Here is a 19,883-nt window from a genome sequence, read left to right as displayed (position 1 = left end):
TATCACAGAACGTTGATCTTTATTTGCGCAAACAAACGGTGTGTTTATTTTTTTTTTATTAAAATTGCATAAATCACATGGTTGTATCACTTTTTTTCTCGTCAAAATGTGATGACACTTTATCTTGCAAAGGGGTGTATACCTAGCAAACGCCCACCCCCTACTTTTTCCCGAAATATGTGCGGAGGGGGGTGGGCGTATGCTAGGGATTTTACGGTAATAAAAAGTGTTTTAAATAAGTGAGGTACATGTTTATGCTAGGGGGGAGGGGGGGTTGCGCGACCCCCATAACCCCCCCCCCCCCCCCGGTAGTCCGGCCCTGGCGTGCTCATGTTAAACATTCCTGAATTTAAAACCAACCGTAGCGAACTGTCCTATTTAGTGTTTACACCGACACACTTGCACAGACACGAGCACTCCAGGGCCAAGGTGTTCACAGACACGAGCACTCCAGGGCCAAGGTGTTCACAGACACGAGCACTCCAGGACCAAGGTGTTCACAAACACGAGCACTCCAGGGCCAAGGTGTTCACAAACACGAGCACTCCAGGGCCAAGGTGTTCACAGACACGAGCACTCCAGGGCCAAGGTGTTCACAGACACGAGCACTCCAGGGCCAAGGTGTTCACAGACACGAGCACTCCAGGGCCAAGGTGTTCACAGACACGAGCACTCCAGGGCCAAGGTGTACGAGAAAGCTATTAACCGGGTGGGAGCCAGCTGCGGGATCGGATTAGTTAGAATCACGTACATGCAGCCCTCAGTTTCAACCAATAGACGTTTTCCGGAACTAACTCTGTCGGGGTTTACACGCGTTGTGCAAGAGTTGCGCCCCTTATCTCGTACAGACAGGACACGCGTTGTGCAAGAGTTGCGCCCCTTACCTCGTACAGACAGGACACGCGTTGTGCAAGAGTTGCGCCCCTTACCTCGTACAGACAGGACACGCGTTGTGCAAGAGTTGCGCCCCTTACCTCGTACAGACAGGACACGCGTTGTGCAAGAGTTGCGCCCCTTACCTCGTACAGACAGGACACGCGTTGTGCAAGAGTTGCGCCCCTTACCTCGTACAGACAGGACACGCGTTGTGCAAGAGTTGCGCCCCTTACCTCGTACAGACAGGACACGCGTTGTGCAAGAGTTGCGCCCCTTACCTCGTACAGACAGAACACGCGTTGTGCAAGAGTTGCGCCCCTTACCTCGTACAGACAGGACACGCGTTGTGCAAGAGTTGCGCCCCTTACCTCGTACAGACAGGACACGCGTTGTGCAAGAGTTGCGCCCCTTACCTCGTACAGACAGGACACGCGTTGTGCAAGAGTTGCGCCCCTTACCTCGTACAGACAGGACACGCGTTGTGCAAGAGTTGCGCCCCTTACCTCGTACAGACAGGACACGCGTTGTGCAAGAGTTGCGCCCCTTACCTCGTACAGACAGGACACGCGTTGTGCAAGAGTTGCGCCCCTTACCTCGTACAGACAGGACACGCGTTGTGCAAGAGTTGCGCCCCTTACCTCGTACAGACAGGACACGCGTTGTGCAAGAGTTGCGCCCCTTACCTCGTACAGACAGGACACGCGTTGTGCAAGAGTTGCGCCCCTTACCTCGTACAGACAGGACACGCGTTGTGCAAGAGTTGCGCCCCTTACCTCGTACAGACAGGACACGCGTTGTGCAAGAGTTGCGCCCCTTACCTCGTACAGACAGGACACGCGTTGTGCAAGAGTTGCGCCCCTTACCTCGTACAGACAGGACACGCGTTGTGCAAGAGTTGCGCCCCTTACCTCGTACAGACAGGACACGCGTTGTGCAAGAGTTGCGCCCCCTACCTCGTACAGACAGGACACGCGTTGTGCAAGAGTTGCGCCCCTTACCTCGTACAGACAGGACACGCGTTGTGCAAGAGTTGCGCCCCTTACCTCGTACAGACAGGACACGCGTTGTGCAAGAGTTGCGCCCCTTACCTCGTACAGACAGGACACGCGTTGTGCAAGAGTTGCGCCCCTTACCTCGTACAGACAGGACACGCGTTGTGCAAGAGTTGCGCCCCTTACCTCGTACAGACAGGACACGCGTTGTGCAAGAGTTGCGCCCCTTACCTCGTACAGACAGGACACGCGTTGTGCAAGAGTTGCGCCCCTTACCTCGTACAGACAGGACACGCGTTGTGCAAGAGTTGCGCCCCTTACCTCGTACAGACAGGACACGCGTTGTGCAAGAGTTGCGCCCCTTACCTCGTACAGACAGGACACGCGTTGTGCAAGAGTTGCGCCCCTTACCTCGTACAGACAGGACACGCGTTGTGCAAGAGTTGCGCCCCTTACCTCGTACAGACAGGACACGCGTTGTGCAAGAGTTGCGCCCCTTACCTCGTACAGACAGGACACGCGTTGTGCAAGAGTTGCGCCCCTTACCTCGTACAGACAGGACACGCGTGGTTGACCAAGGATCGCAGCGAATGACATGACTCTAATATGTATGTTGGGCAGTATCCGCTCAATATGACCCCATTTCATGAAAATATATACATCGGAGTTTCCGATTTGCTGCGGCAATGCCTGTCACCAAATTTTCTTTCGCTAAAATATTTTTTCTCCCCCACCAACTCGTTTCACTCATTTTTGTACCAAAAACAATTCTTATGCAAAACCATCCTCTGACTACGGGTTAGGGGTAAGTTTGGGACCACAGTGGACCCCCCCCCCCCCCTGTTTACGACATCCCACCACCCTGTTTACGACATCCCCCCCCCCCCCCCCACCCCCCCCCCCCCCCCCCCTGTGAACAACACATCTGCAGTAAAATAAATCAAGTGCCGGGCCACGTGTTCAGCCATAAACAGATTTGTATCAAAGGCACGCTCCCTCCCGTGCGAACAGTTACATTCACTGTCTTGAGAAATTCAAGTGTCCCTCCCTTTTCTTTTTTATCTTCTGTAGATTCCTTTGTTCCTATTTAGCTCCCCATCCCCATTCTTTCAATGTGTTCTTCTGGTTTATTGTTGTTATGTCCACCATTACGAAAATGTGTGTAATTTAGTATTGTTTTGGTCACGTGATATAAGCATTTGCTTGAGTGCGTGTCCTAGTTGTGTGTTTTGAACTGTTCATGCGAAGAAATCCTGAATACAATTTTGTTTAAACCAAGTGTTACGCCCTCACGGCAAAGCCATTAGGGGCATGTTCTCGGGTTTTAACCCGACTTTAGATGAGATACACAAGTGTATGCGTGTGTTGGTGGTATCAGCCATCTGCACTTATGGCAGGATGACCGAGGTCGGTCTTGTACGTGCCACTGTGGTGACACGGGGGTGGGAGATGGATACCGTCTCTGGGTCTGCACACAAAGTTGACCCGTGTCCGTCCCGGTCCGGATTCGAAACTGCGACCCGTCCGGAAATGTTGACTCAATGATAGCAAGAGTCTTCTCCCTTTCACAAGCAATACAAACCCGACAGAGTTATTTCCCAACATCGTCTGCCGGGGGGGGGGGGGGGGGGGGGGGGTTGGATGTCGTAAACAGGGAGAGGGGATGTCGTAAACAGGGTGGGGGGTGGGGGATGTTGTAAACAGGGGGGGGGGGGGGGGGGAATGTCGTAAACAGAAGGGGGATGTCGTAAACAGGAGGGGGATGTCGTAAACAGGGGTGGGGGGTGGGGGGGTGGGGGGTTAACAGGGTGAGGCAGATATCGTAAAAAGGATGGGGGGGGATGTCGTAAACAGGATGGAGGGGGGGATGTCGTAAACAGGATGGGGGATGTCGTAAACAGGGGGGGTGGATATCGTAAACGGGGGGGGGGAAGGGGGGATGTCGTAAACAGGGGGGGGGGGTGGATATCGTAAACAGGGTGGGGGGGATGTTGTAAACAGGGGGGGGGATATCGTAAACAGGGTGGGAGGGGGGATATCATAAACAGGGTGGGGGGAATGTCGTAAACAGGAAGGGGGGATGTCGCAGACAGGGTGATGTCGTAAACAGGGTGGAGGGGGATGTCGTAAACAGGGGGGGATATCGTAAACAGGGTGAGGGGATGTCGTAAACAGGGTGGGGGATGTCGTAAACAGGGTGGGGGGATGTCGTTGAAAGGGGGGGGGATGTCGTAAACAGGGTGGAGGGGATGTCGTAAACAGGGGGGGATGTCGTAAACAGGGTGAGGGGATGTCCTAAACAGGGTGGGAGGTGGGGGGTTGTCATAAACAGGATGGGGGTGGGGGTGGGATGTCGTAAACAGGGTGGGTGGGATGTCGTAAACAGGGTGGGGGGATGTCGTAAACAGGGTGGGGGGGATGTCGATGTCGTAAACAGGGTGGGGGGATGTCGTAAACAGGGTGGGGGGATGTCGCAAACAGGATGGGGGGATGTCGTAAACAGAGGGAGGGATGTCGTAAACAGGGTGGGGGGGATGACATAAACAGGGTAGGGGGATGTCGCAAACAGGGTGGGGGTCCACTGTGGTCCTGTCATTTTGGCAAAGCACAATATAAACCGTGATTTTGTACACTTCAAACTTGTCACTCCTTTTTCTTTAACAAGAGTATATCAAGGAATAACAGTACACAAAGAAAACACACACACACACACACACACTGGCACACACACACACACACTGGCACACACGTACACACACACACACGCACACACACACACACACACACACACACCCGCATACTCATACAAACACACACACACACACACACACACACACACACACATACACACACACACGCACACATACACACGCAATCTTTGGCAAGGGCGTGCTTATGAAATTATAGTGTTTAATCAATTTATAAGCCGACAGCGAGAGGAGCCGCGCCAGTGCACCGAGCAAGATCGAGGCATACATACACCAGGAAAGGTAAAAGCGTGTAGTGTTTGGCGTCTGTCCATTTTGATGTCCAATCTTTGGTCTGGTTGTCTGGCTGTTTGACTTGCAGGTTAGCTGGTTGTCTAGAGGGTCCCGGGACGTGTTCACAATAGCTGTTTGTACAATAGCTGGCGATTGCCGGTGTACATATGAAATATCGTGTTCACGCATAGTGTACTTTGTACAATAGCTGACAATTCCCGGTGTACATATAAAATTGTACAATAGCTGACGATTGCCGGTGTACATATAAAATATTGTGTTCACGCATAGTGTACTTTGTACAATAGCTGACGATTGCCGGTGTACATATAAAATATCGTGTTCACGCACAGTGTACTTTGTACAATAGCTGACGATTGCCGGTGTACATATAAAATATCGTGTTCACGCATTGTGTACTTTGTACAATAGCTGACGATTGCCGGTGTACATATAAAATATCGTGTTCACGCATAGTGTACTTTGTACAATAGCTGACGATTGCCGGTGTACATATAAAATATCGTGTTCACGCATAGTGTACTTTGTACAATAGCTGACGATTGCCGGTGTACATATAAAATATCGTGTTCACGCATAGTGTACTTTGTACAAGAGCTGACGATTGCCGGTGTACATATAACATATCGTGTTCACGCACAGTGTACTTTGTACAATAGCTGACGATTGCAGTCTGAAAAGTATCTACGGTACGCACGATAAAGGAAATGAAGTACGTCCCAGGACCCGCTCTGTTAAAGTTCAGTGCGTCCCGGGACCCGCTCTTTTAAAGTTCAGTGCGTCCCGGGACCCGCTCTTTTAAAGTTCAGTGCGTCCCGGGACCCGCTCTTTTAAAGTTCAGTGCGTCCCGGGACCCGCTCTGTTAAAGTTCAGTACGTCCCAGGACCCGCTCTGTTAAAGTTCAGTACGTCCCGGGACCCGCTCTGTTAAAGTTCAGTGCGTCCCAGGACCCGCTCTGTTAAAGTTCAGTGCGTCCCAGGACCCGCTCTGTTAAAGTTCAGTGCGTCCCAGGACCCGCTCTGTTAAAGTTCAGTGCGTCCCAGGACCCGCTCTTTTAAAGTTCAGTACGTCCCAGGACCCGCTCTTTTAAAGTTCAGTACGCCCCAGGACCCGCAGTTCAGTACGTCCCAGGACCCGCTCTTTTAAAGTTCAGTGCGTCCCGGGACCCCCTCTTTTAAAGTTCAGTACGTCCCAGGACCCGCTCTTTTAAAGTTCAGTGCGTCCTGGGACCCGCTCTGTTAAAGTTCAGTGCGTCCCAGGACCCGCTCTGTTAAAGTTCAGTGCGTCCCGGGACCCGCTCTGTTAAAGTTCAGTACGTCCCAGGACCCGCTCTTTTAAAGTTCAGTGCGTCCCGGGACCCGCTCTTTTAAAGTTCAGTACGTCCCAGGACCCGCTCTTTTAAAGTTCAGTGCGTCCCGGGACCCGCTCTGTTAAAGTTCTGTGCGTCCCAGGACCCGCTCTGTTAAAGTTCAGTACGTCCCGGGACCCGCTCTGTTAAAGTTCAGTACGTCCCAGGACCCGCTCTGTTAAAGTTCAGTACGTCCCAGGACCCGCTCTGTTAAAGTTCAGTACGTCCCGGGACCCGCTCTGTTAAAGTTCAGTACGTCCCGGGACCCGCTCTGTTAAAGTTCAGTGCGTCCCAGGACCCGCTCTTTTAAAGTTCAGTGCGTCCCAGGACCCGCTCTGTTAAAGTTCAGTACGTCCCAGGACCCGCTCTTTTAAAGTTCAGTACGTCCCGGGACCCGCTCTTTTAAAGTTCAGTGCGTCCCAGGACCCGCTCTGTTAAAGTTCAGTGCGTCCCAGGACCCGCTCTTTTAAAGTTCAGTACGTCCCAGGACCCACTCTGTTAAAGTTCAGTACGTCCCGGGACCCGCTCTGTTAAAGTTCAGTACGTCCCAGGACCCGCTCTTTTAAAGTTCAGTACGCCCCAGGACCCGCTCTTTTAAAGTTCAGTACGCCCCAGGACCCGCAGTTCAGTACGTCCCAGGACCCGCTCTTTTAAAGTTCAGTGCGTCCCGGGACCCCCTCCAGAAATGTCTAGGACGTGTTTTCGGCTTCCAGTGCGTATAGGACGCAGGGACGCGCACTTTGGGGAGCCCTGGCAGTATTTCGTCGTACTGCATCATAAATATTGACATTTGTTGATCCCTGTGTGTTTGCTCGTTGTCGTTGTCAGTTTCAGACTGAACTGAAAACGGAAACATGTCCGAGCTTGAGAAAGAGGTCAAGAGGTTTGCCGAGACACACAATGGTGAACAAGTCTCGTCTTACCGCGCCGTTTACAACGTGGGTCGCCACGGGATTTCGACCAAGGAATCTACGGACGCGTATCATAACTGGAGCGCTACGTACGAACAGGTACAGTACTATCAGCAGCATGCACTTTCTTGACAAAACTAGCCGTAGCATAAGTATATCATCATTTGGGAAAAGTACAACGCAGCTATAAATAATACACTAGATACATTTTACAAGGATTGGCGCTTGTATATATGCATGTTTTGATGTAACTCTTAGGCTCTTTTTCCTTTACATATTTTTGATACTGCGACAACCAAGCCATGAGCACCCCACACCCCCCACCCCCACCCCCTGTGTGTTGTAATTGTCCCCTTGTCTATGTGATGTAATGTAATGTAAAATCTATACAATCATGTAAAAAAGAAAGAAAACAAAAGAACTCCACAAAAGAGAAACAAGAAGAAGAAAAACAAAAAGTATATCATCTCACAAGTAGTCATCTACCATTGCTTCAGTCAACGCGCGGTCATACGTGTGCCCTTTGAACCTTCCTCACAAGCCGATCAATAGGGAACTGTGGAAAAAAGGTTTTCAGGATAAGTAATTTACTAGTGCAAACCTTGAATAATCCTGAGTTTCTAGCATTTCTGCTTCTTCTTCTTCTTTGTTCATGGGCTGAAACTCTCACGTTCACTCATGGTTTTGCACGAGAGGAGTTTTACGTGTATAACCGTTTTTATCCCGCCGATCAGCCCGCCATACGCCGATTCCGGGGGAGGCATGCTGGGTATTTTCGTGTTTCTATAACCCTTCGAACTCTGACATGGATTACAGGATCTTTTCTGTGCGCACTTGGTCTTGTGCTTGCGTGGACACACGAAGGGGGATACGACACAAGCAGTTCTTCCCATAAGTTAACTTGGGAGATTGGAATAATCTCCACCCACCAGGCGCAGCCGGGATTCGAACACTCAACCGATTAGGAGGCCGATGGCTTATCCACTGGGCCACTGCGCCCGTCTATCTCTATAGCATTAAAATACATAGTTTGACAGTTCCTGAGAGCATAAATGATTATTTAACATAGCGTCTCAACAGGTATACATATTAATGTAGGTGATTAAACATTGGATTTCCCTTCTTTGAGCCATGTGACGTCAGAGTCCGACAAAACTACACATTGAGGCGGCCAGCAGAGACTACAAAATAGTGCATGTTGGAGTGCGTTCAATGGTAAAAACTAAAAGGAATGTTAACCATAATCGATCGACACATACATGTTATTTAAGCGCGGTCTCGGGGGAACACTCACTGTCTCGATCTGTGTAAAATGTCAAATTTTGGTCAAAAATACATAATAACGTATAATGTCCGCAGCTCATAGGCCTACGCATCTCTCTCTGCAGGATGCCGGACCGGACAAGTTCAGAGGGCCGGTCATCGCTGCAGAGTCTGTGGCCGCGTTCTACCGGACACACAGAGACAAGGTGCTCATTCTCGACGTGGCTTGTGGCACTGGCTTCGTCGGACAAGAGGTATGATACAGTGCTAGCCTTTAAAACGCAACATATTTATCGGACAAGAGGTATGGTATAGTGCCTACCTTTGAAACGCAACATATTTATCGGACAAGAGGTATGGCATAGTGCTTACCTTTGAAACGCAACATCTTTGTCGGACAAGAGGTATGGTATAGTGCTAGCCTTTAAAACGCAACATCATTGTCGGACAAGAGGTATGGCATAGTGCTAGCCTTTAAAACGTAACATCTTTGTCGGACAAGAGGTATGGTATAGTGCTAGCCTTTAAAACGCAACATCTTCGCAGTGCTTACCTTTAAAACGCAACATCTTCGTCGGACAAAATGTATGGTATGGTGCGAGCCTTTTACACGCAACATCTTCGACATGAGGTATGGCACAGTGCTTACCTTTGAAACGCAACATATTTGTGACCCTCCACCACGGAATGAGTCACATGTCACCTTAGCATGATTTTCATATTTTTACATTTTTCTACAGAGTTTTGTATGCTCTATCCAGTGGTGAAAACCGTTTCAAAAAAGAGCGAAAACTGTTTGAGTTATAAGCCTGTGACTAAGGTGACCCTCACACTGTTACTAGACACTCCCCGGACTTATATTAAGCCTAGCGCAGAACCGCGCGAGGTGACATGCGACTCATTTCGTGGTGGAGGGTCACATTTATCGGACAAGAGGTATGGTATACTGCTTGTTTTAAAAACAGATCTTTGTTGGACAAGAGGTATGGCATAGTGCTTACCTTTGAAACGCAACATCTTTGTCGGACAAGAGATATGGTATAGTGCTAGCCTTTAAAACGCAACATAGTTATCGAACTAGAGGTATGGTATAGTGCTTGTTTTAAGAACACATCTTTGTCGGACAAGAGGTATGGCATAGTGCTTGCCTTTAAAAGGCAACATATTTGTCGGACAAGAGGTATGGTATAGTGCTTGCCTTTAAGTGCAGATTATCCCTGCAAGGTATAAGCTAGTTTAAACGTAGGAAGCGAGTGGGGGGTGGAGGTCGGGAAGGAGGGGGTAAGTTACAATAAGAATGTGGGTGTGGCCTGTGGGTGTGAGCGTGTGTGTGTGAAAGAGAAGATGCCAGGTAGCGTGGAGGGAAACGGAATTGGTCAGTGCAGGGATAACCACACACAGCGGCGGCAGCAGCCACAGCACCGAGCAGCAGCGATAATAAACAAACCATGTGTGACAAGGATTTTTTTCCGTCCTTTGTTCGAGGCAACGAACTTGACAAGGACGTTGTGGTCGCTCTCGAAACGGAGAAGATAGTCACTATGACGTCAATGATGGGATTACGAGAGACCGACATTGACGCTTTGTCTCTAAAAAGAGGAGATGCCTCTGCCCTTCGCAGGGCTGTAGGACTGTTGCAGGCAGAAAATGGTGGGGGACCCATGTCAGTGACTTCTCCAGTTGTGCCCCAAGGTGTATCAGCAGAGCGGTCGCCCAGCATGCTGATGCATGATTTGCTGGGGACGCCATCAGTTCTCCAGGATACAGAACACAAGGTTTCCGAAAGCTTTCAACAAAAAGGCCACAAGGTGAGAAAGCCCACATCATCGTGGATTTTTTGCCTGCCACGGAAAACGTGGAAGAGGTGGCCCTCATCCCTGGCACGTCCCTGTACCTCAAGACAGGGACAAAAACGAAGCTGCGGGAGGTGTCACCAGCGCAGTGGATGTCCGCCAACGCCAGGATCATGGCCAGGCTATTGGATGAGGGTCGCCTTAATGGCACAGGAATAAAGGACTACCTGTCCTATACAGCTAAGGTGGGAGAGCTGGCTTGTCGCTTTACCTGGACAAGCGTGTTGGTATACGACAACGAGTACCGACAACAACAAGCGGCAGCATCCTTCCGGTGGGGCAGCGACAGTCAACACCTGTCAACAACGCTCCTGAAAGAGAAGCCTGTCACCGTAGCGACGAAGACCAGCCGCCATACAGACAACCGTGACAAGAAAAAAGGCCCTGGTGGAAAGGACATCTGCCTTCAGTACAACAACGGGAAGTGTTCGTTTGGAGCTCGGTGTAATTACGAGCATGTGTGTCTGGTGTGTTCTAAGCCACACGCGCAAGTCAACCATCAGGCAGAGCCAGGCCACAAAGATTAGGACAGCGAGCAGCCAACCGATCAGGTAGGACCAAATGCTTTTGTCCAACTCACAAACCCTTTCGAACAGGCCCCGTTTGTAGCACAAGACCCCTTCAACTGTCCTTTCCTTGGTAATTACCAATCAATTTCTTCAGCAATAAGTAACTGGCAAGACGAACTTATTGAGGATCCCGACAGGACCTTTCTGCTGAATGGCATTAAAAATGGTTTCCGCATTACGTCAGAAAGTAGTGATGTGAAACAAGCCAGGTGTCCAAATCACAAATCTGCAACTTCCGCAGAATTGAAATGCCGGGTAGAAACAGAGTTGCTCAGTCAGATTAACCAAGGTCACTATGTTGTAGCCAGCGCGCCACCGGCTATCATCAGTCCTCTGGCGGCCATACCCAAAGAAGGGTCAGATGACGTCAGATTGATCCATGACGGTAGCCGACCGTGTGGTTCAGCGATGAACGATTATGTGGAACATCATTCAGTAAGGTATCAAACGATTGATGATGCCTGCAAAATTGCCAAACCTGGGTATTTTTGTGCCAAGGTAGATTTGCAAGCAGCATACAGGTCGGTACCAATTCACCCAGACTGCTACAAAGCAGCCGGCCTTGCTTGGACATTTGAGGGCAATGACACGGAAACCATTCTCTTTGATACGCGTTTACCATTTGGATCAAAATGTGGACCAAGCCATTTCAGTCGAATCTCACAGGCCATAACGCGCATGATGAAAAGGAAAGGGTATGAAGGTATCTTGTGTTACATTGACGATTTTTTCTTGGCATTTGAATCATATGATGCTTGCAATGAGGCACTTTTGTGTCTCATACACTTGATTCGATCCCTGGGTCTAAACGTGAGTTGGAAAAAAGTTATTGGTCCTACACAGCATGTGATTTTTCTTGGGGTTGACATCGATACGGTCGATTGTACACTGTCCCTGAATAAAGAAAAGTTAGACAAACTGCACAACAAATTGCAGCAATTTCAGAAGAGGAAACGGGCTTCCTTGAAACAACTGCAGAGCCTTGCAGGCTCTTTAAATTGGGCAGCACAAGTTATCCGGGGAGGGCGCTTTTTTCTCCGGAGAATCTTGGACACTATGAACCGATTAAATCAGGCAAAGCATAAAGCCATACTTGGAGTCGAATTTCGTCGGGATTTGAAGTGGTGGCTTTCATATATGTACATGTTCAATGGCAGAATTTTTTACAGGGACAGTAGTGATGTACATGTTCATGTGGACGCGTGCCGTACAGCGGCAGGAAGTTTTTGTGAGGGAGATTGGCGATATAGTATTTTTAGTATCGATTGGCCGGCAGTTGCCGATATGCATATAAATTATAAAGAAGTTTGTGCTATTGTGGATGCAGTCCAAACATGGGCGCCCATGTGGGCCAATCGTAAGGTCGTGATGCACACCGACAGCTCAGTTGCTAAAGCAATCATAAATCGGGGTCGTTCAAAGAATGCCTATATAAACCAACTTCTGAGAGCAGTGTGTTGGCAAAGTGTACGTTACAACTTTGAGTTGAGAGCAATTCACATTCCAGGATTACTCAATTCGTTACCAGACACAATTTCCAGGCTACACGAGCCTGGGAAGGTAGCAACTCTCGATTTATTGCTTAGTCGGTGGCATCATGGTCGCACATACTGCATGGCCCGCATGGGGGATCACATGTCTACCAAAACCTCTTTGATGTTGCAGGCGCGGCTCAATTAGACCATGATCTTACGGCCGAAGTGGCGGAATACAGAGCGGCCACTTTTGCTGAGAGTACAAAGCGGACTTATCGCTCACATAGAGTGTCTTATTACAATTTCTGTCGGCAAATGTGCATTCCACCCGTGCCAGCAACGGAAGAGACCCTTGCGAAATATGCAGCTTATCTTGCGAGACGCCTTAAAGCAAATTCGGTGAAACAATACCTGAACATCATTAGGATCATGCATCTGGAAGCTGGGTTAGAAAACCCAGCAAAAGACAGTTTCCATCTCAAGACAACCTTGCGCGGTATTGATAGGATAAAAGGAACAACTGTTGCCAGGAAAACACCAGTGACTCCAGAACTGTTGATGAAAATCCGCAAAAAAGTGAACTTTGGGAAAAGGGACGACTGTGTTTTCTGGGCTGCGTGTGTTGTCATGTTTTTCGGGCTTTTTAGGAAGTCCAATCTATTTCATATCGATAAACGTTTTTCAAGGACAGTCTTTGTCATCAACGGGGATAGGTCGATGACAATTAAAGTGTGTTGGTCAAAGACTATTCAATTTCAAGAGCGGGAATTTGAGGTGATATTGCCAACTATACACCCCCACCCCCTTTGTCCGGTGAAAGCCATGTGTCTGGCATTCCACCAAACAACACCAGCCCCAGCTCATTCCCCGGCGTTCCCCATCAGTGGAGAATGTTTTGATAAACGATTGAAATCAGCAGTCGCCGGGGAAGAGGGGAATTTCTCCAGTCACTCCTTTCGCAGGGGAGGTGCAACATGGGCTTTGTCACGGGGTGTGCCGGGGGAGGTGATAAAAATGATGGGAGACTGGAAAAGTTCAGCTTACCTCGCCTATGTTGACCAATTACCAAAGCCTATTGTAGATTATTATAGAGTGCAGTGCTTAGCAACACTACCTTGAGAGGAGAGAGAGAGAGAGAGAGAGAGAGAGAGAGAGAGAGAGAGAGAGAGAGAGAGAGAGAGAGAGAGAGAGAGAGAGAGAGAGAGAGAGAGAGAGAGAGAGAGAGAGAGAGAGAGAGAGAGAGAGAGAGAGAGAGAGAATGAAGGCTTTCAGTCATCCTAGGTTTTGGGAGGTTTGGGAGGAGAGGAGTATAATCGACTTCATATCATATATCGGTATTTGTTATTCTGTTTAAGTATGAGTTTTTTATTGTTGAATTGTTAGTGGAATAAATACTCCTTGTCTGATGACGCCCAAAACCAAATATGTAACAGGTTTTTGCGACCGTGTGATTGGTGGGTGTGGGTGCGTGTGTGTGTGTGTGTGTGTGTAAATGTGTGTGTGAATGTGTAGGTGTGTGTGTAGGTGTGAATGAAATTGTGTGTGCGTGAGATAGTAGCTGGATTAGCGTTTAAGTGCAGATTATCCCTGCAAGGTATAAGCTAGTTTAAACGTAGGAAGCGAGTGGGGGGTGGAGGTCGGGAAGGAGGGGGTAAGTTACAATAAGAATGTGGGTGTGGCCTGTGGGTGTGAGCGTGTGTGTGTGAAAGAGAAGATGCCAGGTAGCGTGGAGGGAAACGGAATTGGTCAGTGCAGGGATAACCACACACAGCGGCGGCAGCAGCCACAGCACCGAGCAGCAGCGATAATAAACAAACCCACCCCCATCCCCCTTTTTCTCCGCCGTGTTAATTTTCCCCCAAGTGGTTACTATTCATGTGTATTAAATTCCGTACATGCCTTTTGTTTTTAATGTACTTGCCCTGTGGTTTCTTTTCATTTCGTTTTTATTTGTGCGTTCTTTGTTATCACATGATCATTGGACTCTATGATATAATGGTTGAAGTGTTTTCTTCCTTTTACGATCAATCATGATCGTTGGCTGCGCTGGCTTTGAGAATGTGGTCCGAAGGACCCTCTAATTGCTTTGTATACACAAGGAGTTGTATGTTAGAATTGTAATGTCGCCGTGGTTTTTTTTTTTAATCTTGTTAATTTGTTTGTTTTGAATGCTGATGTGATTGAAGCGGGAGGAGAGGAGTATAATCGACTTCATATCATATATCGGTATTTGTTATTCTGTTTAAGTATGAGTTTTTTATTGTTGAATTGTTAGTGGAATAAATACTCCTTGTCTGATGACGCCCAAAACCAAATATGTAACAGGTTTTTGCGACCGTGTGATTGGTGGGTGTGGGTGCGTGTGTGTGTGTGTGTGTGTGTAAATGTGTGTGTGAATGTGTAGGTGTGTGTGTAGGTGTGAATGAAATTGTGTGTGCGTGAGATAGTAGCTGGATTAGCGTTTAAAACGCAACATATTTATCGGACAAGAGGTATGGTATAGTGCTAGGACAAAAAACCAACCAACCATGAAACTGTTTGTGGGTGTTTGATTTTGTAAGATCAATTGTATACACAATGTTGATTAACAAATGAATTACCGTCAAAGGCAAAAACCGGTGGGAGTCGATTGCAGTCATCACAGATATTTAATTTTCTGTCATTGGCTGTACATTGAAATATGTTAATTTCTTTGCCTGCCTGCCTGTCTGTCTGTTGATCTAATTAACTGTGCATAGAGTTTCAACGTTTGTTGTTCTTTTCGCAAACAGCTGCAGAAACGAGGCTTCAAGCAAATGGATGGCCTTGACCCCTGCTCCAGCTTGCTAGAAAAGGCTCGTGCCAAGAACATCTACAGGAAAGAGTTCTGCTGCTACCTCAACGACAAACCGCTCCCTATAGAAGACAGTGAGTATATGACTCGGTGACACTCAGTAGTCTCCCTATAGAAGACAGTGAGTATATGACACGGTGACACTCAGTAGTCTCCCTATAGAAGACAGTGAGTATATGACACGTTGACACTCAGTAGTCTCCCTATAGAAGACAGTGAGTATATGACACGTTGACACTCAGTAGTCTCCCTATAGAAGACAGTGAGTATATGACACAGTGACACTCAGTAGTCTCCCTATAGAAGACAGTGAGTATATGACACGTTGACACTGAGTAGTCTCCCTATAGAAGACAGTGAGTATATGACACGGTGACACTCAGTAGTCTCCCTATAGAAGACAGTGAGTATATGACACGGTGACACTCAGTAGTCTCCCTATAGAAGACAGTGAGTATATGGCACAGTGACACTCAGTAGTCTCCCTATAGAAGACAGTGAGTATATGACACGGTGACACTCTGTAGTCTCCCTATAGAAGACAGTGAGTATATGACACAGTGACACTCAGTAGTCTCCCTATAGAAGACAGTGGTGAGTATATGACACGTTGACACTGAGTAGTCTCCCTATAGAAGACAGTGAGTATATGACACGTTGACACTCAGTAGTCTCCCTATAGAAGACAGTGAGTATATGACACGTTGACACTCAGTAGTCTCCCTATAGAAGACAGTGAGTATATGACACGGTGACACTCAGTAGTCTCCCTATAGAAGACAGTGAGTATATGACACGTTGACACTCAGTAGTCTCCCTATAGAAGACAGTGAGTATATGACACGTTGACACTCAGTAGTCTCCCTATAGAAGACAGTGAGTATATGACACAGTGACACTGAGTAGTCTCCTTATAGAAGACAGTGAGTATATGACACAGTGACACTGAGTAGTCTCCCTATAGAAGACAGTGAGTATATGACACAGTGACACTGAGTAGTCTCCCTATAGAAGACAGTGAGTATATGACACGTTGACACTCAGTAGTCTCCCTATAGAAGACAGTGAGTATATGACACGTTGACACTCAGTAGTCTCCCTATAGAAGACAGTGAGTATATGACACGGTGACACTCAGTAGTCTCCCTATAGAAGACAGTGAGTATATGACACGGTGACACTCAGTAGTCTCCCTATAGAAGACAGTGAGTATATGACACGTTGACACTGAGTAGTCTCCCTATAGAAGACAGTGAGTATATGACACGGTGACACTGAGTAGTCTCCTTATAGAAGACAGTGAGTATATGACACAGTGACACTCAGTAGTCTCCCTATAGAAGACAGTGAGTATATGACACGGTGACACTCAGTAGTCTCCCTATAGAAGACAGTGAGTATATGACACGTTGACACTCAGTAGTCTCCCTATAGAAGACAGTGAGTATATGACACGTTGACACTGAGTAGTCTCCCTATAGAAGACAGTGAGTATATGCAACGGTGACACTCAGTAGTCTCCGTTTTGATTGTTGTTATTTGGTATATCTGTTGGTTATAGAAACTCGAAAATACCCAGCATACTTCCCCCGAAACCGGCGTACACTGCCTGAATGGCGGGGTCAAAACGGTCATACACGTAAAAATCCACTCGTGCAAAAAAATTAGTGAACGTGGGAGTTTCAGCCCATGAACGAAGAAGAAGAAGAAGAAGAAGAAGAAGAAGAAGAAGAAGAAGAAGAAGAAGAAGAAGAAGAAGAAGAAGAAGAAGAAGAAGAAGAAGAAGAAGAAGAAGAAGAAGAAGAAGAAAAAAACAAAAGAAGAAGAAGATGAGTACTGGAGGGCTTGCAGGCTACAGTGTCCATGCATTAATGAGATACGACACCGATTGAACAAATCAAAACGTCTATTCCCCCCCCCCCCCCCCCCCCACCATTTTACGTGTTATGTCTGGCGTCAAAGTTCGAAAAATACGTCATAAAAGAAAGAAATGGCGTCACGTACAAGTTGTGCCACTTCTCATGTTGTTCTACTCATAAGGTTGCCACCAGGCTGTGCACGTATCGGTATCCTATTTCATTAAGAAGTGCGTGTTTCCTACTATAACCCGCGCGTCCGCGTGTGACGTAATGTGACTGAGAATGGAGCAAGAGAGGATGGAAGCGGGGGGAAGGGGGGGAGAGAGAGAGAGAGAGAGAGAGAGAGAGAGAGAGAGAGAGAGAGAGAGAGAGAGAGAGAGAGAGAGAGAGAGAGAGAGAGAGAGAGTTGTTTTGACATTATCATCCTAATCTTAATCATTATGAGTTGACTGACTATAAAATGCGACTATATGCGGTTTAAATGATGCTGTGCATGACAGGAGTATGACTGTGTTATATATGTTCTTACGTGTCATGCTGTATGTTGTCATGCTGTGATACACCACACCCGAGTTTCTCGTCTTGAGATAATAAAGTTTTCTATGTCTATGTCTATTAGCAAAGGGTGTCGCGTCTGACGATCGGTTTCAGTGACTGCTTGTCTGATCCGGGTCTCTGTGTTTCAGACACGTATGACTGCGCTGTGTTGTCAGGGGGTATGATGGAGGGACACGTGCCATGATCCGGGTCTCTGTGTTTCAGACACGTATGACTGCGCTGTGTTGTCAGGGGGTATGATGGAGGGACACGTGCCATGATCCGGGTCTCTGTGTTTCAGACACGTATAACTGCGCTGTGTTGTCAGGGGGTATGATGGAGGGACATGTGCCATGTTCCGGTCTGTACCAACTGGCCAGGGTGGTCAAACCAGGTGATTAAAAGACACAAGTCAACCACATAGCCAACCATAATCCAGCCAACCAACCAACCATAATCCAGCCAACCAACCAACCAACCAACCAACCAACCAACCAACCAACCAAACAAACAAACACACAACAACAAAAACCAAAGCACAACAACAACACTTGTGTAAAGCCTATCCTATTGATCTAATTTACACAGGTTATGAATAGAAGGCCTAAGAAAACACGGTCTTAAAAGGGAGGAAGACTTAAGGTGAGGGGGGTGGGGGGTGGGGGAGGGTGTGTGTGTGTGTGTGTGTGTGGGGGGTTGGTCGTAAATGGGGGGTTCCGCTGTATTAGATTAATGTTGCAGGGTTAATGTCGTAATTTTTACTTGTGGCGTGCATGTCTCAGTATCATATATTTTTAATTGTTGCAGCATTAATGTCGTTATTGTTAATTGTGACGTGCACGTGTAGGTATCATATAATTTGTTAAACGTTTTTGCAGGGTTAATGTCGTTTATTTTTAATTGTGACGAGCATGTGTTGTATCATATGTTTAAAAAAAATTTTTGCTGGGTTAATGTCGTTATTTTTACGTGTGACGAGCATGAGTCGGTATCGTACACGTTTAATCGTTCTAGGAGGCCTGGTGTGCATCGTGATGCGAGAAGAGTTCCTGGAGCATGTGCAGGAGTACCGCGACAACCTGGAGCCTGTCATCACAGACTTAGAGTCACGTGCAATATGGCGTCTGATTTCAAGAACAGTCGTGCCCAATTATTTCCTTGATAAAAACGGCGTCGTGTTCAATTTTGTGAAATGCTAAAGGAACTTAACTCAAGACCACAATTAAGCCCAAACAAGACTCAACATTTGTTCTGTCGTTATACAAACAAGACTCAACATTTTTTCTGTCATTATACAAACAAGACTCAACATTTGTTCTGTCCTTATACAAACAAGACTCAACATTTGTTCTGTCCTTATACAAACAAGACTCAACATTTGTTCTGTCCTTATACAAACAAGACTCAACATTTGTTCTGTCCTGATACAAACAAGACTCAACATTGTTTCTGTCCTTATACAAACAAGACTCAACATTTGTTCTGTCCTTATACAAACAAGACTCAACATTTGTTCTGTCCTGATACAAACAAGACTCAACATTGTCTCTGTCCTTATACAAACAAGACTCAACATTTGTTCTGTCCTTATACAAACAAGACTCAACATTTTGTCTGTCCTTATACAAACAAGGAAAATTGCTATGCAGTGTCGGGCGGTTACAGGAATAAAATACATCACATTTATTATTGTACTAAAAAAAAACGACCATTTTTGTGTGTAACAATACTCCAATGATCTGTTTTTCAATACTGTGTTTTATCATAAGTATGTATCCACAGCGTGTCTGAGATGATGTGTTTTTCAATACTGTGTTTTGTCATAAGTATGTATCCACAGCGTGTCTGAGATGATGTCCGCATGCAGTCTGCACGCGCAACAAGTGTCGTGGGCAAAGCTAAGAACGGGAATGATAAGATAAGATAAGATAAGACTAAATGTAACAACAAGTGTCGTGGGCAAAGCTAAGAACGGGAATGATAAGATAAGAAAAGAAAAGACTAAATGTTAGATAAGAAAAGATAAGACCAAATGTAACAAGAATTGTACGTTATTTTGCTCTGCAAAGAGATTTTAACAAATCTCAGAAGACAGTCTCAATTCAAGTCTTCAATTGTTTCTTTTACAACTGTTGCTATAAATGCAAAAAACAAAACAAAAAACACTCGGGGCTAAACAACACGCTATGCTTATTACACACAATATAAAACCAACATAAAAACACGTGGGGCTAAACAACACGCTATGCTTATTACACACAATATAAAACCAACATAAAAACACTTGGGGCTAAACAACACGCTATGCTTATTACACACCATATACAACCAACATAAAAACTAAATAATGTTGTTCTAGCAGTTC

General features: G+C 46.9%; 1 protein-coding gene across 3 annotated transcripts; it reads left to right on the top strand.

The window, feature by feature from the left end:
* Window positions 1–4,835: 4,835 nt before the first annotated feature.
* Window positions 4,836–19,326, top strand: LOC138954846 (methyltransferase-like protein 27). Of its 3 annotated transcripts, XM_070326609.1 has the most exons (6): window positions 4,836–4,858; window positions 7,047–7,228; window positions 8,518–8,646; window positions 15,061–15,196; window positions 17,820–17,912; window positions 18,533–19,326. In XM_070326609.1, exons 2-6 carry the CDS (start codon window positions 7,073–7,075, stop codon window positions 18,715–18,717), a joined length of 699 nt encoding a protein of 232 aa, XP_070182710.1. In that variant the 5' UTR covers window positions 4,836–4,858; window positions 7,047–7,072; the 3' UTR covers window positions 18,718–19,326. The 3 variants fall into 3 exon arrangements, with proteins under 3 accessions (XP_070182710.1, XP_070182712.1, XP_070182711.1); XM_070326611.1 differs by lacking the exons at window positions 17,820–17,912; window positions 18,533–19,326 and adding an exon at window positions 17,668–17,785; XM_070326610.1 differs by lacking the exon at window positions 4,836–4,858 and having other exon boundaries at window positions 6,903–7,228.
* The last annotated feature ends 557 nt before the right edge of the window (window positions 19,327–19,883 follow it).

The sequence above is a fragment of the Littorina saxatilis genome, unplaced genomic scaffold, assembly GCF_037325665.1.
Source record: "Littorina saxatilis isolate snail1 unplaced genomic scaffold, US_GU_Lsax_2.0 scaffold_466, whole genome shotgun sequence".
NCBI lineage: Eukaryota > Metazoa > Mollusca > Gastropoda > Littorinimorpha > Littorinidae > Littorina > Littorina saxatilis.
This window is presented reverse-complemented; position numbering and strand designations above follow the sequence as displayed.